At 38.0% G+C, this 24,462-nt stretch overlaps 1 protein-coding gene across 1 annotated transcript in view; it reads right to left on the bottom strand.

The window, feature by feature from the left end:
• The window catches only part of Kpna3 (karyopherin subunit alpha 3), an 82,977-nt gene that overhangs the window by 13,906 nt on the left and 44,609 nt on the right, over positions 1-24,462 (bottom strand). Inside the window, exons 2-11 of the mRNA XM_045154655.1 lie at positions 16,527-16,571; positions 10,303-10,392; positions 10,081-10,110; positions 9,942-9,994; positions 9,714-9,809; positions 6,784-6,869; positions 4,670-4,756; positions 4,128-4,297; positions 2,675-2,719; positions 514-645 (exon numbers count right to left, since the gene is read on the bottom strand). Of these exons, the coding sequence (XP_045010590.1) occupies positions 514-645; positions 2,675-2,719; positions 4,128-4,297; positions 4,670-4,756; positions 6,784-6,869; positions 9,714-9,809; positions 9,942-9,994; positions 10,081-10,110; positions 10,303-10,392; positions 16,527-16,571 (834 nt within the window). The remainder of the gene's footprint in view (positions 1-513; positions 646-2,674; positions 2,720-4,127; positions 4,298-4,669; positions 4,757-6,783; positions 6,870-9,713; positions 9,810-9,941; positions 9,995-10,080; positions 10,111-10,302; positions 10,393-16,526; positions 16,572-24,462) is intronic.

The raw sequence follows: 24,462 nt of genomic DNA, 5'->3' as shown, positions 1-24,462 counted from the left end.
AATGAGAATTGAAAGGATCTGATAATGGGAAGGGAATAAGAAGAGGAGTCCAACACAGGCCAGGCTGTTCCCTAAAAGGGGATCCTGGAAGAGAAGCAAGTTTGTAGGAGGTGAGCAGTTTCACCTGTCTGGATACAATGACAATGGGTATTTCTGTTTTCTCTTTCTGTTTTTGAGGTAGCATTTCACTTTAGCCTAGGCTAACCTGGAATTCACTATGTAGTCTCAAGGTGGCCTCAAACTCACAGCAATCCTCCTACCTCTGCCTCCTGAGTGCTGGGATTAAAGGCATATGCCACCAGACCTGTTGGCAATGGGTATTTCTAACAGCTATGGCTCTGAAACTTAGGGAAGAATCGAGGTGAATAAAATCTTTGGAAATCAATTATTCAAGTTCAGCAATAAGCTGGGGTAAGTCTGAGGATGAGTGCTGATAGATGTAATTGAAGCTTGGTTATATAAACTGGTTATAGCAAACAGAATTCTATAGAAGAAAAAATTAAAAATACTTACTTGAACTTTCACTTCCTGGTGGCTGAGAAGGGGCACAAGGAATGGCACAACCCCTGAATCAATGACCATCTGTATCTGCTCATTACCTCCATCTGTCAAGTACGACAGAGCCCAAACTGTATCTACAAGAATCTATAAAAAGTTAAAAAAAAAAAGGCATATTTATTTGAATGCTTAAAATATATTCTCAGGAGTGGTGACAGAAAAAATAAGTTTTTTTATGTTGTAGCTTGGTAGTAACTGAGCTATATATATTTCATTTGCACTGGTATAAAGTAAGCTAGATTGTTATATTGTATGACACTGAAAATTGTTTAAGCATATCAAGGGCAAGAAAACCAGATGCTCAGGAATTACAGCTGTAAGTTAGCTCTAAGCAACACAGCATACAGGATGCAAACAAATATAAAGGTTTCTTTTTTTTTTTAAATAAGTATGTTTTATTCAAGTTGGAATTATAGGTGAATAATCATATGATATCACACAGATGTTTATTATCTTAAAGGTTTCTTAACTGTGATCATTAAGGTCAAATGCAGCTTGCTTCTAATGCCACACAGGCTATTGAAAGTCCAAAACCACTGAGTGTTCCCATAATCCACTCTATCCTCCCTCTTTCTAAATAGTTGTCATCTAATCAACTCGTAACTCCCATTTCCTTGTGTTTCTCCCTAAAACCATCCATATCAAGACTAACAAAGTTTGACCTAAAATGTCTTAAGTCTCTCTCATTTTATTTTTATTTATTTCACAGAGAGAAAGAGGGAGTGGGGGGGAGAGAATGGGCGTGCCAGGGCTCCAGCCACTGCAAACAAACTCCAGACACATGCCTTACCTTGTGCATCTGGCTTACGTGCGTCCTCGAAAATTAAACCTGGGTCCTTTGGTTTTGCAGGCAAATGCCTTAACCACTAAGACATCCCTCCAGTCCTCTCTCATTTTCTTATTACTAATGCTAGATCTGATTTTCTCTCACGCCACCAACTCAACAACCTGTCCTAAAATCTGTGCTTTGCACAAGAAGTGTGAGCTTTCAATCTAGAACACAAGTTTGACTACTTATTCCTAAGCTTATTATCAGTCACACAAAAAGATTATGTAACTCAATGCAATACCAAGACCTGTAGTATATAGAATCAATTCCTTATCTCCTTCAAATTTTATGTGTCTATTTCTGTTTCAAATTTCCGTGGCTACTAGATACTTTTATAAGGGGCTGGGGAGATGGCTTAGCAATTAAACGTGCTTGCTTGCAATGCCTGGAGCCCAGGTTTGATTCCCTAGTACCCACATAAAGTCAGACCCCAAAAGTGGCACATGTCTGATTTTCTGCTTCTGTTTACAATGGCAAGAGGCCCTGGTATGCTCATACTCTTTCTCTTTTACAAGAAAGTAAAAAAGAAGAAAACATTTAAGTAAGATACTTTTCCAACCTCTTGGGGTTCTTCTTCCTTTGCTTCTACATCTAAAATTCCTTTCAGTTTTAATTTTTTTTTTTTTTTTTTTGAGGTAGGGTCTCACTGTAGCCCAGGCTGATCTGGAATTCACTATGGAGTCTCAGGGTGGTCTTGAACTCATGGTGATCCTCCTATCTCTGCCTCCCAGTGCTGGGATTAAAGGCGTGCGCCACCACGCCCGCCTTGTTTTTTTTGAGGTAAGGTCTCTTCTCACTCTGGTCCAGGCTGGCCTGCAATTTGCTTTGTAGTTTCAGGGTGGCCTTGAACTCACGGCTATCCTCCTACCTCTGCCTCCCAAGTGTGGAATTAAAGGCATGTACCAACACAACCCGGCCCTTAGGGTTTAACTTTTAGCACTCTTTCTGAAATACAGCTTTCCCTATGCAATCTTACTCAATGTTCATGTTTTTTTTTAATCAATCATTGATATCTAAATCCTAAATATGTGTTGTCTTTTTTGTTTGTTTTTTTGAGGTAGGGTTGGGCTGTATTCTGGATTCTGTATTTTGGAACACATGAGCTATAGGTTGTGGCTATTCCTGATTTAAAATTATAAACCCAACTTAATCTTACTCCCATTTTATAAAAGCATATATGAATTAAGGAAGCTTGACACTGTATAAAATATATTCCAATACTTATTTAAAAACCCTTCTAAGTCGCATCAAGAGCAAATTCCACACCTAAACTTCCACTTTACTTACATTTATGTCCGTATGATATATGAGGACACATAAAGCTGGCAAAATCTGAGGAAAGAATATAAACAGTAAGTAACCCTAGAGTTAATGGATATATCTTTGTCAAAACAAACAACTGGTCACAAAAAACAGGAAATAGTCTTTGAAAGACACTGTTAACTTTGAGTATCTATTAGAAGAATGAAAATCTGATAAAATTTAATCTCAAAACCAAAAGCTTACTTAAATGTCTAATTAAAACATACAAATAAATTTGGCAGACATTAATGTTCCTTAATAGAAATCTCACTCATTTTCAATAACTTTCTTATGGCATTATATATGCAAAGTGGGAAGAACAGCAGTATTATCGACAGTAGTATACAATCACAGCTAGTTAAGAAAAGTTACTCTCCACACTGTCACCACTGCCTCACTTACCTTATTAAAATTAACATATTTATCCCATAAGTTACTTTAGTGAAATTTAAGCTTTGACCTCACCTTCAGTCAAGAAAAGCATAACCAGTACAAAGTTTAAAGCTTTGTTTGAAGAATTCAGGCATAAGAGATCTCTCAATAATCTAGGAGTGAGGCTTTTACCCCCTACTGCTTTCTCTGAGCAGGAGCCTTCATAGTTTTTCCTCATTCCTTCTTTTGATCTAGTCTCTCTAAACTTAAAAAAAAAAAAAAATCTAGGAGAGATTTTAAAAGTCCCTCCCTGGGAGTCATACTAAGTACCCTAGCATAACAAAACACAGTAGACACTGGATAAGACATGAATTACAAAGAAACATAGTTAACAGTTCTTTACATAGTTAATTGAATGAAGATTTTGTAGAGTTTTTTCAAAACCCAAGGTACATCACATTTTTAAGAACACTAACTTTGTCCAAAATCAGTAAGAACGCAAATTCACTCAAAAAATATATGTAAGAACATGAGGGAATTTTTTTTTTCCTTTGAGACAGGGTATCATTCTAGCCCAGGCTGACCTGTAACTTATTTTGTAGCCCAGGCTGGCCTTGAACTCAGTGGGATCTTCCTATCTCAGACTCCCAAATTCTGGAATTAAAGAAAGGCATGAACCACCACACCTGGCAAGGACACTAGTTTTATCTGTAGCAACCCCTTGTTTACTAGCATTAAACCAATAGGGCAACATAAAAACAAAACAAAACAAAACAAAACAAAAAACCTACAGAGATCTTTTTTTTCTCTGTCCCAAACTGAACTTTATGTTTTCTCTTTATGTAAATAGTCATTTAAAAACATTAGAATGGACTCACTTTTTTCTTTTTGGTACTATACAACACTCTACCTTTACTTCATAAGGCTGTTACTTTAAAAAACAACAACTCATTCCTGCAATCTACAATAAACTCAGAATGTGCATTATTTCATTCCCTGTGTATGAATACCTAAAGCACAAGCATAGGGAAAATATACCAACTGCCCTTTACAATTCTTCATTTACCTCCTGAACTGTCTCCATAGGCGGTGGGGGGTCTTTATTCCTGCAGAGATTGACAATGACCCATGTGACGTTCCGAAGGAAGGTGATGGGAATGGAGGGGTTGATGAAGGACAGAAGAGGTTTGACAACTCCCAGTGATATGACATAATCTCTACATTGAGGACCATCACCTACAGAAATGAAAATTGTATTTAAAATAAAATTACACTCAGGATGAAAAAGTTTGAAATGTATGCAATGGCTCATGTTGGGACACTGATGTTCTATGTTTCCTCACCATAAGTCAAAGGCATCAAGTGTTTCTGCAGATTCTGATTAAGGGAACACAAATTTAACCCACCACTATTGGTACAAATTGTATATCCTTTCATACCTTTTTACACTTAAGAAGTACCACCGTAAGTTAGGATTTAGTAAATGAGGATATAAACAGCTCACATCAAATTTTAGAGGAAACATAGTGTGTAATGGCTATGCCAATGTAGGAAAAAAGTTAATTAAGATTTTTAACTAGACTCTTTTCAATCCTAAATTCAACTTACCTATAATGTTCCCCAAAGCCCATACTGCTTGTTCACAGACATTCTGATGTGGTGAATGGAGAAGTCTCAGAAAAAGTGGTACTGCATCTGCAATAAAGAAAAACTAATACTTATACTGGAAAAATGTTGATATGTTTATAGATTTCAACCCAAGTAAGTTTTAATAAAAGGTCTTAGAATACGATAGTTATACAATTACAGTTCACTGTATAAAAAAGTGGCAAGAATATGCAAAACATTATTTTTGAGGTTCATCCATGAAGTCACAGGTATTAACATTTTATTCTTCCGCATTGTTGAACAGTATTCCATGGCATACATACCTTACTCATGTACTCATCAGTTAAAGTATACCTGGCTGGGCATGGTGGCACACCCTTTTAATCCCAGCACTCAGGAGGCAGAGGTAAGAGTTCAAGACTACCCTGAGATTAAATACTGACTTCCAAGTCAGCCTGAGCTAGAGCGAGACCCTACCTCAAAAAACAAAACAAAAATAATAGTTAATGTACATCTGAGTAAGTATGTGGTAAACATTTATGTATATAACTGTGTGAACGTGTTTCATCATTCTTGGTTTTGTCTAGGAAGAGAACTGCTCAGACATATTAGACAACTTTTTAATTAATTAATTTATTTTTAATTTTTTTTTTTAAAGTTTTTTGAGGTAGGGTCTCACTCTGGCCCAGGCTGTCCTGGAATTCACTGTGTAGTCTCAGGGTGGCCTTGAACTCACAGCGATCCTCCTACCTGTGCCTCTGGGTGCTGGGATTAAAGTCGTGCGCCACTACGCCTGGCTATTTTTTTGAAAAACTATTTTATGTATGTGGGTGTACAATACATATGTGTTCATGTACATGTGGAAGCCAAAGCATGATGTCAAGTATCTTCTTCAATTATTTTCAACCTTATTTATTTAGTCTTTCACTAAATCCAGACCTCACCAATTGAACTAGTCAAGCTAGCCAGAATGTTCAGGGGATCCTGTCTCTGCCTCCTGCATGCTGAGATGATAGGTATGCACTGCCACACTTTGCATTTACATGAGTTCTTGGGATCTGAACTCGGGTCCTTATACTTGCTTAGAAAGCACTTTATCAACTGAGCTATTTTCCCCAGCCCAAAAAACTATTTTTCTAAAGCATGTTCTATTTCTATCAGAAATATATAAGGCTTTCAACATAACTGCATTTTTATTTCTTTTGGTTTTTCAAAGTAGGGTTTCACTCCAGCCCAGGCTGACCTGGAATTCACTATGTATAGTCTCAGGCTGGCCTCTAACTCATAGTGTTCCTCCTACCTCTGCCTCCTGAGTGCTGGGAGTAAAGGAGTGTGCTACCACGCCTGGCTCATAATTACATTTTTAATTTAACTAACTTCGTTATGACTTTTGCAGAACAAAGAACCAATACCATTTACTACAAAAATAACCAAGAAATATACTACAAAGATAAAATAGTGTTGTTAAACTGTACCTCCTAGTTCCCATTAAAGCCCCAGTATATATAAAACCTGCTACCCTTTTGATACAAAACAGCCAACCAAAACTGTTCAAAGCAATATACCAATTTTAGCCACCAAATCAATAGTACTAGTTCATCTTTGGGTAAACAAAAGTTTAATATCTAATAGCAAGTTCAAAACCAGTTTGGTGGCTGGGGATATGTAGTTAAAGGTACTTGTTGGCAAAACCTACTGGACCAGGTTCAATTCCCCAGCCACCCATGTAAAGCAAGATGAGCATCTGTTTACAGTGGCAAAAGACCCAGGCATACCCCTCCACACAGAAAATTAAAAAAAAAAAAAAAAAAACCACCACCAGTCTTGGCTACATAGCAACATTCTGTCTCAACAAACAAAACAAAATAAAACCAAAAATCAAAAAAGTTTGAAGTTATCACAAACAAAAAGTTAAGCATTGTTAACAGTGGATGGTCCATAACTCAACATATGAAAATTCTGATTACCAAAATTAAAATTATTTTATGGTAGTTTAATGATGATCATTAAAAGGAATTTATAAAGTAACTTTAAAATGTTATGAGATAAATTCAATCTTTATCATAAAACCTACTTCCCACCCCCCAAAAGTTCTGAGTATGAATTGAACTTACTAGACTGTACGACAGCTTGAGTCTGTGCAGATGTTCCCGAGGCTATGTTAGTTAGTGCCCAAGCAGCTTCAAACTGTAATGAAGGACTATAAAAAGAAAAAAAGATATTATTTTAAATATAAAACCACCACCTAAATTTATAAACTTCAGACCTACTTCTGACCCTTAAACTTAACCTTGTTTTATCAAATTGCTTGCTGATATCTTTACCTGAAAAATCCACTACTTTCCCATAGCCAGTCACTATAAACATGTTTCTTTTTAAATTTATTTTTACTTGGTACAGAGAGGGGGAGACAGAGAGAGAGAGAGAATGGGCACGCGAGGGCCGCTAGCCACTGCAAACAAATTCCAGATGCCTGTGCCTCTTTGTACATCTGGCTTACATGGGGCCTGGAGAACTGAACCTGGGTCCTTAGGCTTCACAGGCAAGTGCCTTAACAGCTAAACTATCTCTCCAGCTTTTTCTTTGTTTGTTTGTCTTTGTTTTTCGAGGTAGAGTCTCACTCTAGCCCAGGCTGACCTGGAATTCACTATGTAGTCTCAGGCTGGCCTTGTACTCATGGTGATCCTCCTACCTCTGCCTCCCAAGTGCTAGTTTGATTAAAGGCATGTCACCATGCCTTGCATAAACATGTCTCTCTATGTCCACTGGTATTTTAAATATTTAGCCACTTTTCCTCCCTAGCTCAAAGATACTGTTCTAATACATGAGTCAAAACAATTTTTTTGTTTTGTCTTTTTTCTACATTTTTTTTTGTTGTTTATTTTTATTTATTTATTTGAGAGAGACAGAGAGAGAGAGAGAGACAGAGAGAGACAGAGAGAGACAGAGAAAGAGAGAATGGGAGTGCCAGGCTTCCAACCACTGCAAATGAATTCCAGACGCATGCGCCCCTTGTGCATCTGGCTAACATGGGTCTTGGGGAATCGAGCCTCAAACTGGGATCCTGAGGCTTCACAGGCAAGTGCTTAACCGCTAAGCCATCTCTCCAGCCCGAGTCAAAACAATTTTATCTCCTATTCCTTGCCTTTGCAGAATAATCCATTATCACTGTGTTAGCTGATTAATATTATCTCTTTAATCTTAGCCATAGCATCTAGACTGGTCTTAAATTGGGACCCCAATTACATCATCTGGATTATGTACTATAGTTAATAGGGTTACAAAATTTTGCAGATAAAACATTTATGATTATTATAATTTAGAATGGTCACAGAAGATCTAATAAACGAAAGCTGAATTAGTCTTTCAAAGTTGGATTTTAAATGGCAGGCACTGAGAGATGGATACACATAAAAAAATCACAGGTAGAATGATAATATGTATGGATAACAAGAGACAGGTAAAGAGAGCTGACGACAAGGAGGTATACAAAAAATATAATTGTGTATATATATGTTTTGAAAGGGGAAGAGGAGCGGGTGTTGTATCTCAAACCCTAGGCTTCAAAACTTGGAAGTTATTCTATACACACACTAAATACAAAGTACAACTGAAAAGAGTATAATTGTAAGTTCAAGGTAGCTACCATTGCCTGAGCTACCCGAGTAAACTCTCTGTCTCTATCTGCTTCTTTCTCTCTCTCAAATAAATAAAAATAAAGTTTTAAAACAAGAAAATATGCATGATAATATTTTAAAAAATGGTATTAAAGGCCTAGATATAGGGGGAGGACTGTGGCACAGTGTGGAAGCAGGTATTTAAAAAAGTTAAATGGCTTTAGTAGCAATACTGATATACCACTATTTTTAACTGACCAACTGAAAATTCTTTGGAAAACATTTAAGCAAAATAGTTTTAGTCTCAATATTCCATATATAAAAATAGTATTTGTTTTATAGAATTTCAGAGTTCAAAGTCACATTTTTCTCTAGTTAATTCAAACTGATAAAGTTTAAGGCATAGCCGTGAGACATATCTACACACAAATGGAAATAAGGTCAGTAAATAAAGAGACCCTTAAAGTGGCATTTTCCCCTTTTCTTCTGGATAAGTACAGCCTGCCCTTTTACACAATATGGGAAACTAACATTAATAAAAGACTATACAGAGGATCAGTAATCAGCTGGAATATTCCCAGGGTTTAGGAAGAGCCACTTAGCCCTGGAAGCCATTCATGTTGACTAGTCATAAGGTTAATCTATATATAGACTCATAAGCAAATGGTGACTCAAGTACTATTTGTGTTGTATTAAAATACTACTAATAAAAAAATAACAAACCAAGACTATATGTAAGTTAAACCAGTTAATGTCCAGGAGCTGACACTTCTAATAAAACATACTCAGACCTCAGAAACAGAAAAGTTACTTTAGGTGTACGGAATATCATTGTTGAATCAGAAAATTATATTAAAATTCATAACACTTAAAAAGATATTGGAGCAGGGTGTGGTGATGCATGCCTTTAATCCCAGCACTCAGGAAGCAGAGGTGAGGAGATCACCATGAGTTCAAGGCCACCCTGAGAATACACAGTGAATTCCAAGTCAGCCTGGGCTAAAGTGAGACCCTACCTCGAAAAAAAAAAAAGATTGGGCTGGGGATGTAGCTGAGTGTTTGAACACTTGTATATGCTAAAGGCCCTGAGTCTGATCTACACCACCATAAAACAAAAATCATAAATGCAGGGCTGAGAAAATGGCTTAGCAGGTAAGGCGTTTCCCTGCAAAGCCTAAGGACCCTGGTTCAATTCCCCAGGACCCACGTAAGCCAGATGCACAAGGGGGTGTATGCATCTGGAGTTTGTTTGCAGTGGCTGGAGGCCCTGGTGCACCCATTCTCGCTGCCTCTTTCTCTCTCTCAAATAAAAATAAAATATTTTTAAAAACATAAATGCAAAAGTACATTGACCTCACTTGTTTAAGTTAACAATTCTAAACTTTAGCTATAAAAAAACTCCAATAGTTGAACAAATCCATACTTACTTGTCATCCCTTTCTAGACACTTGACTAGAATTGGTAATATTCCTGATTTTATTAAATCATCAATTGGTGGGTTTCTGTCACTGGATAGTAGTTTTCTATAAAAAGAGATAAGAAATTGTTATAGCTTTCAAACTATGAACAGAAATAATATACTACTCCCTTCTAGACAGTCAGTTAAGACACTTGAGGTATAAGCTAACTACCTCTCTGGACAAAGTAGTACTTACCTTGCTGCCTGCACAGCACTGAGCTGGACCACTGGATTATCACTTGTGGCATTCTGCAACACCAAATGTAAATGTTAAACATTGACAAAAATTCTATTTCAAAACACTTCAAAATAAAAATACTAAGTTAAAAACGTACCTGTAATATAGCTTCTAGTGTTACATTTTGCTTAAAAAGAAAAAGAAAAAGAGACGGTTCAGTAGAGTTTATTAATAAACTTATATTCATTAGTCTACCTGCTAAAGTTACAAGTTAATGACTTATAATTAATTTTATTAAATTGTTCTTAAATTAAAAATGAAGTCCTCCTTATTACTATAGAAGTTATTTGGAGGTATTTTATAAAAGAAGGTAACTTACTGCTTTAAAATCACCATCCACATCTGAATCTTCTAAGCTTTCTTCTTGGGGAACATTTCTCTTTTTCAATAAGTGTTCATCTCTTTTGTTCTGGAAGGCAACCAATAAATGCTTAAGAACTCATAAAAGCTGTTATGAAGAAACCACTAAAATTATTCTAATTGTATTCAGCAATTATAAAACAAATACATAACATTCATATGATAATTTTAAGGTGACTGCCACCATGCCTAGCTCAGGATACATATTTTGTTAATGTATACCAGGGCATTTTGCTTTGTAGTGACTATAAATGATATTGAATTTTTAATTTTGTTTCTGCCTTTAAAACAGTTGAAAATACCAGCAACAGGTTTTAAGGTGATTCTCAACTCATGAGGCACTGTTCATTCAACACACCCTCAGAGCTATTTTGACACCATGCTTAACAGCTTTGCTAGGTATCAGCATGTAGCTCCGGCCACAGTGTGACATAAGCTGAAGTATGATGTCTATGTCTGCACAATGACTTGTCTAAATGGAAAAGGAAGAGAGCAGGGAGGAAAAACAAGTCTTCATACAAGAGAATGGTGCATATTAATAAACTAGAATTCATTCTGCATTTGAATGGATCAGTATTAATGCTACTCTAAATGACTAGCTAAAATTTCTTAAAGTATATATATATTCTTAGTCTGCTAAAGGTATGGACACTTAATGTGAAACTAAACTTACAATTTACTTCAGCTATTCCTTTAGGCAGAAAATTTACTTTTAAAGTCCATTTTAACAGACAGAAGCTATGTTGTATGTATTAAAAGAAGGATGTTTTAAAATGTATATACATGTGGGATGACTATGAACTAAAGGACACACATCCTATTCTTATAATTTTTAATGGTGAGAACAAGTTTAAAATCTACCCACAGCTTTTCAAGAAGAGACTAGACTGTTACCAACCATGTCACCTGGTTATAATGAACCTTTTCTTTTTCCTATCTTACTGAAACTGAGTACCTTTTAACCAATAAATGTCTCATCAAAACAGACACCAGGGGCTGGAGAGATAGCTCATAAGTTAAAGCACTTGCTGCAAAGACAAACAACCCAGGGTTTGATTTCCTAGTATCCATGTAAAGCCAGAGACAGAATGATGCATGTGCCTGGAGTACATTTGCAGTGGCTGGAAGCCCAGGAGTGTCCATTCTTGCTGTCTCTTTTCTCCTCCCTCCTCTGCTTGCTAATAAATAAATAAAAATATTTTTTTAAAAAACAGCAGCTGCCCAAGATAGGGGATGTGGCTTAATGGTAGAGTTCTTTCCTTGCATGTACAAGGCCTTAGGTTCAATCCTCTGCACTGAAGGGGGGTGGGGGACAGCCCTGGTAACCAGTGTTCTACACTACTTTCCTCTCTACTCCTATCTATGATTCCAAGTATAAGTGATAGCATATAGCATTTATCTTTTTATGCCTCATTTATTTCACTAAACTCAAGGTACTCCAGAGGTTCACCTATATATTGTCAATGAGAGGACTTTCTTCTTCTTCTTCTTTTATCCCGAAGTAGGGTCTCACTCTAGCACAGGCTAACCTAGAATTCACTATGTAGTCTCCGGGTGGCCTCTAACTCATGACGATCCTCCTACCTCTGCCTTCCGAGTGCTGGTATTAAAAGCGTGTGCCACCACACCTGGCAGGACTTCCTTCTTGTTATTGGCTGAACAGTCTTCATTTTTGTATATATATTGTCCTGTATTAACTCATCCACTGAATTCTTAGGTTGATCACATATCTTGGCTACTATAAATCATGCTACAATTAATTTTTGACATTTCCTTTCCTTCAGATATATTCCTAGTTATGGGATTACTGGGTCTATCTATAATTTTTTCAAGAATTTTCATATTGTTTTCCATTATGGTGGCACTAATTTACATTCTCGTATGTGTAAGGGCTTTATTTTCTCCACTCTGTTAACTACTTAGCATTTTTAAATTTTTTTTATTTGTTTACTTCCTGGGGGGGGGGGTATGCATGCCAGGGCTGCTAGCCACTGCAAATGAACTCCAAATACATGTGCCACCTTGTGCATCGGGCTTGATGTGGGTACGGGGGAGTCAAAGCTGGGTTATTTGGTTTTGCAAGCAAGCGCCTTTACCACTAAGCCATCTCTCCAGCCCTTCTTAGTGTTTTGATACAACCATTCTAACATATGTGAGGTACTTTTTCATTGTGGTTTTGATTCCCTGACAATGATGTTGAACAATCACGTATACATCCATATGTATAGTTTTTGCTGTTTTCTTTTCATTGAAAAAAACTTATCCAGAATCTTTGTCCTTTTTTTGGTCTTGTTTTGCTTTAGTTTTTCCAGGTAGGGTCTCACTCTAGCCCACACTGACCTGCAACTCATACTGTAGTCTCAGGCTGCCCTTGAACTCACAGTGATCCTACCACCACTGTCTCACAAATGCTGGGATTCAAGGCCTATGCCACCACATCCAGCTTTGTCCGTTCTTTAAAATCAGGTTATTGGTTTTCTTGCTATTAAGTTCTTTTAATTTCAGAGATGAGCCCCTTACTAGAGGTATAATTTACACATATTTTCTCCCATCTTCCCATTCATAGGCTGTCTTTTCACTCTTGGGTAATTCCTCCTACCTGCTCTGCGTTTTTGCATATGTTTTGTGAGTCATATCTAAAAATGAGCTTCTGAGGCAGGCTTGGTGGCGCACACCTTTAATCCCAGTACTTGGGAGACAGAGGTAGGAGGATCTCTATGAGTTCAAGGCCACCCTGAAAGAACACAGTGAATTCCAGGTTAGCTTGGGCTAGAGCAAGGCCCAACTTTGAAAAAAGGAAACAAAACAAAAAGAGAACTCTCCAGATCAACAACATGATGGGCTTCCTGGAAGTGTTTGCTCCTTGTAGTTTTACATATGCAGGTCTTATGTCTAAGACCTGCGGCCATTTTGAGTTGATTTTTATACATGAGTGGGGGAAAAGGTCAATCTCATTTTTCTGCATGTGAATAGGCAGCTTTTCCTAACACCATTTTTATAGAAGAGACTGTTCTTTCTCCACTGGATTTTTGGCATCATTGTTGAAAAACACAACATGACTGTGTGACTTTTTTCTGGGTTCTCTATTCTGTTTTACTGGTCTATGCATCTGTTTTTATGCCACCATGTTATTTTGGTTACAGTAGACAGTGTGATGCTTCTGGTTTTTTTCTTTGCTTCAGACTGATTTGGCTATTCAGGGTCATTTTGGGTCCTATAAATTTTATGGATTTTCCCCCATGCCACTAGTTCTATGAAAAATGACAATGAAATATTAGTAGGAATTGCACTGTATATGCAAATAACTTTAGGTAGCAGGGACATTTTTAAGTATTAATTATTCCAATTCATCTTTCTTTCTTTCCTTTTTTTTTTTTTTTTTTTTGGTTTTTCTAAGTGGGGTCTCTCACTCTGGCCCAGGCTGACCTGGAATTTACTATGCAGTCTCAGGGTGGCTTCAAATGCTCAGCAATCCTCCTACATCTGCCTCCTGAGTGCTAAGATTAAAGGTGTGCACCACTACCCCTGGCTAATTCTTCCAGTTCATGAACATGTTATATGGTCCCATTTATTTGTCCCCAACACCATGTTAATAAAGAAAGTATTACCTAGTTTCAAGGCAGTGGATTTGATTCTCAGCAGCTCTTAAAAGTGCAATAAATGGGGGTTAGAGAGATGACTCAGCAGTTAAAACACTTGCCTGTGAAGCCTAAGGACCTAGGTTTGTTTCCCTAGGACACACATAAGCCAGAAGCACATGTATCTGGAGCTCGTCAGCAGTGGCTAGAGGACCTGACGCACCCTTTCTTTCTCTCTCTCATAAATTAAAAAAAAATTTTTTATCTGCAAAACGAAGTTCAATAATGGGGTTGGAGAGATGGCTCAGCAGAACCTAATGACCCAAGTTCAATTTACAGTGGCAGGAAACCCTGGCATGTCCATTCTGTCTGTCTCTCTTCTATGTCTCTGCTTGCAAATAAATAAATAAAGATTTTAAGAGTAGGCTGGAGAGATGGCTTAGCAGTTAAGGCACTTGCCTGTGAAGCTGAAGGACCCAGGTTTGATATCCCAGTACCCACGTAACCAAGATGCACATGGGGGGTGCATGCGCCTAGCGTTTGTCTGCAGTGGCTAGATAGAGGCCCTGGAGTGCCGATATCCTCTCTCAAATAAATAAATTAACTATTTTTTTAAAAAAATCTTTACAAGTAGCCAGGCGTGGAGGTACACGCCTTTAATCCCAGAACTTGGGAGGCAGAGGTAGGAGGATCACTGTGAGTTTGAGACCACCCTGAGACTAATTAGTAAATTCCAGGTCAGCTTGGGCTAGAATGGGAGGGACCCTACCTAGCAAGCCCCCCCCCCGAAAAAAACTTTAAAAGTTCAATAAAAGATTTAAATATAACATCATTTAGATCATGTCTAACTCCATGAGATAATGCAAAATTAATGATGGAATAACTAAATAAAATTAATTTCTCATAAAGGTCTTATAAACAATACCAGAATAATAGGAAGAAAAGATCACGACATCAGGGACCTGGGAGGATGGCTTAGCAGTTAAGGTGCTTGCCTGCAAAACCAAAAGACCTAGGTTCAGTTACCTAGGGCCCATTAAGCCAGAAGCACAAGGGGGTGCATGTGTCTGGAGTCTATCTGCAGAGGCTGGATCCCCTGGAATGCCCATTCTCTCTCTCTGTCTGCGTCTTTCTCTTGCTCTCAAATAGATAGAGATAAAGATAAAAATAGCAATTAAAAAATATGATGATATCAAAGTAAAAGGGAGAAAGCAGGGCTGGAGAGACAGCCTTCAGTGGTTAAGGTGCATGCCTATGAAGCCCAAAGACCCAGGCTCGATTCTCCAGGTCCCATGTAAGCCAGATGCACATGGTGGTGCCTGTGTCTGGAGTCTGTTTGCAATGGCTGGAAACCCTGACACGCCTATTCTCACTCACTCTCTCTCTGTCTTTAATAAATAAATCTTAAAACAACAAAAAAAAAGTAAGTAGGGGGGAAAAAGATCTTGGAGGCTGGGCATGGTGGCACATGCCTTTAATCCCAGCACTCAGGAGGTAGATGTAGGAAGATTATCGTGAATTCAAGGCCACACTGAGACTACATAGTGAATTTCAGGTCAGTCTGAGATAGAGTGGAACCCTACCTTGAAAAAAAAAAAGATCTTGCAAGCATAGTCAAAAGGAGCTTCTGGTAACAGTATTGGTACTTTGAAGTGATATAAAGAGGCTGTGTTTATCCCAAAGTGAGCCCTAATAATTATTAAGTGAATAGATGTATAACTTTATTTAGTCTTACTGAGAAAAGTATGTATTTTCAGAGGCTAGAATTATTTCTTTTTAAAACTGAAAAGTTTCAAGGTGGTAAGGAATTAGAAAAGGAATAAGGTCTAATTTAACATGCTAAGATTTGAAATAAGTTTCAAATCTAGCCTTAGAAAGCACATGTAAATAGGAATTATGTGTATTTTCTTGATAGACAAGTTAAATATTAAAAGAGGTTCACATAAAAATACAGTTTTTATGACATTAACTATAATGCCCTCCAATTACAATGTAATGCAATGAATAATTTTTAAAATATTTTATTATTATTTATTTGAGTGAGAGAATGGGCACGCCAGGGCCTCCAGCCACTGCAAACAAACTCCAGATCCACCAAGTACATCTGGCTTATGTGGGTTCTGGGGAATGTAACCAAGGTCCTTAGGCTTTGCAGGCCAGTGCCTTAACCACTTAGCAATCTCTCCAGCCCAACAAATAATTTTAACAGAGGTTACATTCAATTGATAAGACATAATATTTTTCTGCTTTTGTCTATTTTTCTTGGTTTTCTTTAACAAGTAGAACATAGGAACAAGGAGAAGAATTTTATTCAGTACATGAACCAGAGAATGAGGATATTAAGAAAAAAAGTATTTAATTGCATCAACTGTTGTAAAATTTTTAATGCTAGTCAAGTATTTCCCAGAATATCTAGTAGCTTCAAAAAATGAAACCAATTATAATTATATACATATACAATTACAAACTATCTAATGTGTTTTCCTACTGAGTACTTTTGAGGAAAACTACTAATTTGCCACAATATTTTCATTATTCAAGTTGCATGAAATTTTAGCATTAGAAAAATCTTTGAACTAATTTTCTTTACATTCATGACCCTTACCTTTCTGAGTTCGACTGTCACTTCATTTCTGTGTCTTCTCATTGTCTGAGAAAAATAAACATTATGTAAGTATCAAAATATTAATATTGCTAGTATGTAAATTATTGTATTATGTATTGGAGACTTAAATATTTATGAAATAATTTATTCTTAGGATTAAAGACAATCTATTTATTTACTTACTTACTTGTTTATTAAAGATAGGGACTCACTAGGCCCTGAAGATACTCAATACTTACCAAAGCAGAGGTCAAGAGGCTCCTAAGAGCTCATCACAGAAATACACTTAAAACACCCACTATCGCTCAGGAAATTTTGCGGAAGAGGTGATGTAAAAAGTTTAAGAGCCAGCCAGACATGGTGGTGCATGCCTTTAATCCCAGCACTCGGGAGGCAGAGGTTGGAGGATCGCCATGAGTTCGAGGCCACCCTGAGACTCCATAGTGAATTCCAGGTTAGCCTGGGCTAGATAGAGTGAGACCCTACCTCAAAAAACAAAAACAACAAAAAAGAATTTAAGAGCCATAGGTTGAGACATCATGCCCAGAGGCATTGCCTCCCACAAAAACCTGACTGCTGCTCCCACACCCCCTTGGGGAATATCCGCAACCACCCCGAGGGATCCCTTGAAAAACTGAACAACAACAAAAGAAACCCACCACAGGAGGACCTGGAAAGATGGCTCAGCAAATAAAGGCCCTTGCTTGTTTTGTTGAACATAATAACCTGGGTTCAATTCCCCAGTGTCCACATAAGCCAGATGCACAAAGTGGCACATGCATCTGGGGTTCATTTGCAGTGGCAAGAGGCCCTAGTGTACCCATACTCTCTCCCTCTCTTTCTCTCTGCTTGCAAATAAAAAAAACCATATGAAAATAAATTTGAGATAGCTATTTCCTACCAAAAAGTAAAGAGGTATTCTTATCAGATATTAGTGAAATAAGTATATTTCCCCATTCTGACAAACTGATATGCTAAATTCTTTTATTATAGATGTAAATATTTTTAAGTACTTCATTTCTAGGGAAAAAAAGGCTATATTGTCATGGCATATTTATTTTTTATTCCCTACTAGACTCATTAGTCACTATGTAACTTTCCAATCAAAATCAGAAATTGCAAGAATTTTTAAAATAATCCAACTATATACTATCTACGAGTGCCTTCTTGAGACTTAAAGACATAAGCAAGTTTAAAAACATTTTTTTTAACAATGGGTACAACACTGGGGGTATGGTAAAACAAGGAAGAAATAGTAATGAACAGGAAATGATGAAATGAAAAAAAAGGGAAGCTGTACTGAAATATGTTTATCACACCTTCCAAGGCTCAGGCTCCATTGCCGAAGAGATGGCAGAAAGAATGTAAAAGCCAAAGGAAGGGTAGAACTCCTTACAGCATAGTCCTCCAGACACAAAATGGTCTGGATGTCCATGACGTCACAGTGCCTGACACTACCTACACAAGACTATCATAATAGGAGGAAAAGATCATGACATCAAAATAAAAGAGAGACTGATTGAGAGGGGAAGGGGATATGACAGAGAATGGAGTTTTAAAGGGGAAAGTGGGGGGGGGGAGGAAATAACTATGAGTTATTGTCTATTATTGAAGTTATCAATTAAAAAAATAAACTAAGGCCTGGAGGGATGGCTTAGTGGTTAAGGTGTCTGCCTGCAAACCCAAAGGACCCAGGTTTGATTCCCCAGGACCCACGTTAGCCAGATGCATAAAGGGATGCACACATCTGGAGTTCGTTTGCAATGGCTAGAAGCCTGGCACGCCCATTCTCTCTCTCCCTTTTTCTCTGTCAAACAAATAAATAAAAGTAAAAATTTAAAAAGAAAAAAAGGAAGTTATGACTCTGAAAACAAAAAGAAAATCAAAAAAAATGGCAGAAGACAAAAATGTTTCTAAAAAGGAGTAAAACCAAAGGAAGGCCAAAATTACCAATATTGGAAATCAAATTGTTACTATGACCATAGACGTTGCAGACCTTGGAAGAGTAAGGGGATAACTACAAACAAAACAACTTTACATACATAAATTTGACAATTCAGATGAACTGAATCAGTTCCTAAAAAACATAACTACATCTCAACCAACATGGAGTAATTAATATTAACTATACTAACAAAATCAAATTTGTACTTAAAACTTCCCTTCAAGGCTCACATGACTTAAATGAAGAAAATTTCCAAACGTCTGAAAAAGACCAACATCAATTTTATACATCATTCCAAAAAAAATTATGAAGCTAATAGTACCTTGATAATGAAATCAGAAGACAGCAGAGAAAACTTCAAACAATATTTCCCATGAATACAGATGTGAAAACCCTTTGCAAAATATTACCACATAGAATTTAACACACAGTGGTTCTTACTTAACACTCCTCCTAGCTTTACTTTACAAGGTTTTCTGTCAAATGCTGTCCAAAAACATTAAATGGTAAATTCCAAAAAGTTTTCCACTATTTTGACTAGCATGATAAAATGTCACTATTCTATTCAAGACAACTCATCCCTTTGTCCAGTGTATGCATGCTGTATACACTATCCATCCATCGACTATCACGGGCTGTATTATATTCAGGAAACTCCTCCATAGAGTCCACTGCTTTGTCAAATTGCCTAGTGTCATTCACCTCACTTTATCTCATTCTGTAGACACTGAATCACCTTATATCATCACAGAACAGAGAATGGAGTACAATATGATATTTTTTTCTTTTCTTAGTTACTTATTTATTTATCTATTTGGTTTTTCGATGTAGTCTTACTCTGGTCCAGGCTGTCCTGGAATTAACTATGTAGTCTCAGAGTGACCTGGAACTCACAGTGATCCTCCTACCTCTGCCTCCCGAGTGCTGGGTAAAGGCATGTGCCACCAGCCCAGCCTTTTCTAACTTTTTTAGATACAGCAAGAGAGAGTGTTGGTGCACCAAAGCCTCAACTACTTCAATCAAACTCCAGATGCTTGTATTACCTAGTGGGCATGTGCAACCTTATGCTTGACTCACTTTTTTATGCCTGGCTTATGTGGGATCTGGAGAGACTGAACATGAGTCCTTAGGTTTTGCAGGCAAGCACCTTAATTGCTAAGACATCTCTCCAGTCCAATAAGATATGTTGAGAGAACAAATCACATAACTTTTATTATAGTATGTAGCTACAACTGTGTGTATACACACATACACATACATATGAATGGAAAGACATAATTATATACAGGGTATAGTGTTATTCATAGTGTCAGGCATCCAGTGGAGGTCTTGGAACATACTTCTTTCAGATAAAGGGAGAATAGTGTACAAAATGATTTATACACCATGACCAAATGGATATTCCTCCTTTTGATCATCTGAGGTTTTTTTTTTTTTTTTTGACATCACAGTAATGGAAAGTAACTGGTAGTATTTTAAAAAGAGGCTACAGGGCTGGAGCTATGGTTCAGTGGTTAAAGGTGCTTGCTTGCCAAGGCGAGTTTGATTTCCCAGATGCACAAAGTGACACATGGATCTGGAACTCATTTGCAGTGGCATAAAGGCTTGGCATGCCCACATTCAGTCTCTGTTTGTCTCTTTCTATCTCTGTCTCTCAAATAACTTTTTAGAGAGACCTCAAATTCAATTGAACTGTACAGACCTTGGGACAGCCGATTCTGGTTGTCAATTTATTGGGTTCAATTATTGTCAATTATTGGTATGGTCAGATAGCTGATAAAGAACTAATTATTCTAATGCTTCAGTAGACACTGAGCTCATACTTCTCCTAAAGGGAAAACCCATGTGGCTTGGCATTTATTAGGTTGACTGGACCATCTCAGGTGTGTCTGTGAGGGTGTTTTCAAAGGGAAGAGCTGTCATCAAGATGGGTGGGCATCAGCCTGTCAGTTAAGGGCCCACATGGAACAGAAAGGCAAATGAGGGACTGGAGTGATGTCTCAGTGGTTAAAAGTGCTTGCTGTACAAGCCTGATGATCAGTTCAGATCCCCAAAGCCTACAAAGAGCTGGATACAAATAGTACATGTGCCTGTGGCAATGGGAGGTGAAGTCAGGAGAGCTAGTCTAGTATTGGTAGGGGCAAAACAAGCGAGACCTTGTCTCAAATAAGGTGAAAGGCAAGCAATGATACCAGAGGTTTTTCTCTGACCTCCATAAGAATACCATGGTACACATGCACCCACACCACACACAGAGAAAGGCAAAGGAAGGACATATTTTGGCTCTATTCTTAGAGATCTGGGTCATCATTCTTCTGCCTTTGGAGAGGTCCTCTGGCCCTTGTACTCATATCAGCATCCCTTCCCCTGACTTCTCTCTGGGTTTTCAACTTCAGATTGAGCCATACTACTGGATTCCCTGGTTTCTCCATCCTACCACTGGCCATTGTGGGACGCTCAGTCTTCATAATCATGTAAGCCAATTTCCCTAGTAATTTCCCTCATCTCTATTTCCTCTCAGTTCATACTGGAGTTACAGGTATGCACAGACAAGGCCATCTTATGTGGGTGCTAAGGATCGAACAGGTCCTCATGCTTATGTAGCAAGAGATCTTACCTGCAGAGCTATCTCCCCAGGCCCAACAATTCTTCTTCTTCTTCTTTTATTTATTTATTTTTCTTTTTTTCTTCTTTTCTTTTCTTTTTCTTTTTTTTTTTTTTTTTTGAGGTAGGGTCTCACTCTAGCTCAGAATGACCTGGAATTCACTATGTAGTCTCAGAGAGGCCTTGAACTCACGCCGATTCTCCTCTGCCTCCCAAGTGCTGGGATAAAAGTGTGCGCCACCATGCCTGGCACATGCATCTTACAATAACAGAAACTGTAACTTCTTTTCAGAAGTCTGCTATCCTATTATAATTGGATTTCTGCCTATAGCTGAAAAAACAACCTACTGAATCAAAGGCACAGAAATCAGTAAGGTTAAACGTAAGGGAAAGTTACAAAAGCTAAATGAAAGTGAAGTATGAGATAAATGCCTGTTTTACACCAGCAACAGATGAATGCTGGAGGACTAAAATACTTAATCAGAACTTCAAAAGGGCCAAAACAGACTGTTTTCAACCCAAGCAGGTGTACAGAAAAGCAAGATATTTAGTTTCCCATGATAAAGTAAAAGTCATTAAATATACAAGAAAATAAACACTATAAAGAGATAAAGAGATTTATGATATGAAATCAGGATGAATGACAAGAACCAAAAATGCATATGGGCTCATCCCTTTGGGAGTTAGCATACTGAAATCAAGTTATAAAATGTAAATTAGGGGGCTGGAGAGATGGCTGAGCAGTTAAGGTGCTTGCCTGCAAAGCCAAAGAAGCTTGGTCCAATTCCCTAGTATCCACATAAGCCAGGTATACAAGGTGGCGCATGCATCTGGAGTTTGTTTGCAGTGGCTGGAGGCCCTGACATACCCAGGAGTGGTGATGCACGCTTAAAAAATAAAAACAATAATATTAACATCAAACTAAAAGAGAGACTGATTGAGAGGGGGAAGGAATATGGTAGAGAATGGAGTTTCAAAGGGGAAAGTGGGAGGAGAGAGGACATTATCATGGGACATTGTTTATAATCATGGAAGTTGTTAATTAAAAAAATAATAAAATAAAATGTAAAAATAAAATGAAAAGGACTGGAGAGGTGGCTTAGCAGTTAAGGTGCTGACTGTGCATGTTTGACTCTACAGATTCCATGTAATCCAGATGCATAAGGTGACACAAGCGTGCAAGATCACACATGAGCAAAAAAGATTTCACACACATCTAGAGTTCAATTGCAGTGACTGGAGGCTCTGGCATACCAATTCTCCCTCCCTCTTTCTCATAAAAATATGTAAACTAATTACAATAAATATTTAAGTTACAGATAAATGGAATTAAAAACATCAAGGGCTGAAGAGATGGCTAAGTGGTTAAGGTGTTGGCCTACAAAGCCAAAGGATCCTGGTTCAATTCTCCAGGACCCATGTAAGTCAGATGTATAGGGGACGCATGCATCTTAAGTTTGTTTGTAGTGGCTGGAGGCTCTGGCACACCCATTCTCTTTCTCTCTCTCAAATAAATAAATTAAATTTAAAAATACCAGGCCAGGGATACAGAGTGGCTCAGTAGTTATGAGCACTTACAACTAAGCCAAAAGGCCTCTCCGGCCAGCAAGCCAAGATCTACTCCCCAGTCCAGAGTGTGGAGACCAGAGAATTGCTGAGACTCACTGACTGACAGGACCTTCAGGTTGAGGGAGAGAGAACCTGTCTCAATGAAACAAATATGTAAATGAGGGGTAAGAGGACATCCAATGTTTTCTTCTGGCCTCTGCATGCATGTACATGAGGTCCGCACATTTGTGCATACAACCATGCGTCACATACCACACACAGAAAAAAGGGGGGAGAGCAAGCCAGAAGAAATGATTAGAAATGACCAACAATTTTGAACAATGAAAGAACCAAAAATGATTATTAAAATACAGTAATAGAGCACACAAAAAAAAGATGTTTTTTGTGATTTTTTTTTTTTCCCCGAGGTAGGGTGTCACTCTAGCCCAGGCTGACCTGCAATTCACTATGGAGTCTCAGGGTGGCCTCGAACTCATGGCAATCCTCCTACCTCTGCTGATGAAAAACAGGAAACCCCAAATTTAAAAAGTCCAACAAACTCCCAAGTGTAAAAATAAAATAAATGCATATCTGGATACACCATTGTAAAACTGCAGGACATCAAAAGGAAAAAAGAAATTGGAAACGAAGCCACAGAAAACTAAATTACATTCAAAAAGCAGCTATTGGTCTAGAGCGATGGCTCAGTAGTTCAAGGTGCTTGCTTATAAAGCCTGAAGGCCCAAGTTTGATTCTCTACCCACATAAAGAAAGATGTACAAGGCGGTACATGCATCTAGAGCTCATCTCTAGAAATTGGAGGCCCTGGCATGCCTTCTCTCTTATGCCTTCTCTCTCTCTCAAATAAATAAGATAAGCATTGTTTTACAAAAGCAGCTATTTGGGCTGGAGAAATGGCTTAGTCTAAGGACCAATGTTCGACCCCCCAGATCCCATGTAAGCCAGACGCACAAGGTGGCACACGTGTCCGGAGTTCAAATGCAATGACTGGAGGCCCTCACATGCCAATTCTCCCTCCCTTCTTCCCTCCCCCTTCCCTCTCATAAAAAAGAAAAAGAAAAGAAAAAAAAGCAGCTATTTATCTTATGTGTATATAAGGTATATAAGTAGGTTTTATAAATGCTTATATTTAATTGGTCTAATTTATTAACAAATTATAAAGTGCACAAGGATTTGTTTTGTTTTTTTCAAGGTAAGGTCTCCCTCTAGTCCAGGCTGACATGGAATTCACTATGTAGCTTCAGGGTTGCCTTGAACTCATGACGATTCACCTACCTCTGCCTTCCAAGTGCTGGGATTAAAGGCGTGTGCCAGCAGGCCTGGCATTTCTTTTGTTTTTACATGTGTGTGTGTATGGGGGGGGGTAACACAGATATGTGTGCAAAATCATGAGCCCAGACAGTGCATGCTAGAAGAGTATATTGAGTGTCTTCCTCTTATCATTTATCCTGTGTTTCCTTGAGATGGAGTCTCCTTGAACTCAGGGCTACTGTTTTTATTCATGAGCCCCAGCATTTTTCCAATCTCTACTCTCCACAGGACAAGAGTTTCAGGCATGTGTGGATTCACCCAGCTGTTTAGGAGGATGCTGAGGAATCAAACTCAGCAAATAAGGACCTCTCGGGTCCTTGTGCTTGTGGCAAGGGCTCTTACCTGCTGAGCCAATTCAACACCTACAAGTGCATAGTTTTTTGTTTTTTTTTAACAAATGCGTATCTCTATGTTTTTCCTTCCTAATGTTCAGTCATAAGAAATAATATCAGAAGTGAGGTAACCCAGGCCCAGAAAGCCCAGTGCCACATGTTCTCTCTCATATGT

This window comes from Jaculus jaculus, chromosome 7, assembly GCF_020740685.1.
Source record: "Jaculus jaculus isolate mJacJac1 chromosome 7, mJacJac1.mat.Y.cur, whole genome shotgun sequence".
Taxonomy (NCBI): Eukaryota; Metazoa; Chordata; class Mammalia; order Rodentia; family Dipodidae; genus Jaculus; species Jaculus jaculus.
The sequence above is the reverse complement of the archived record's forward strand: the minus strand, read 5'-3'. Positions and strand labels throughout refer to the sequence as shown.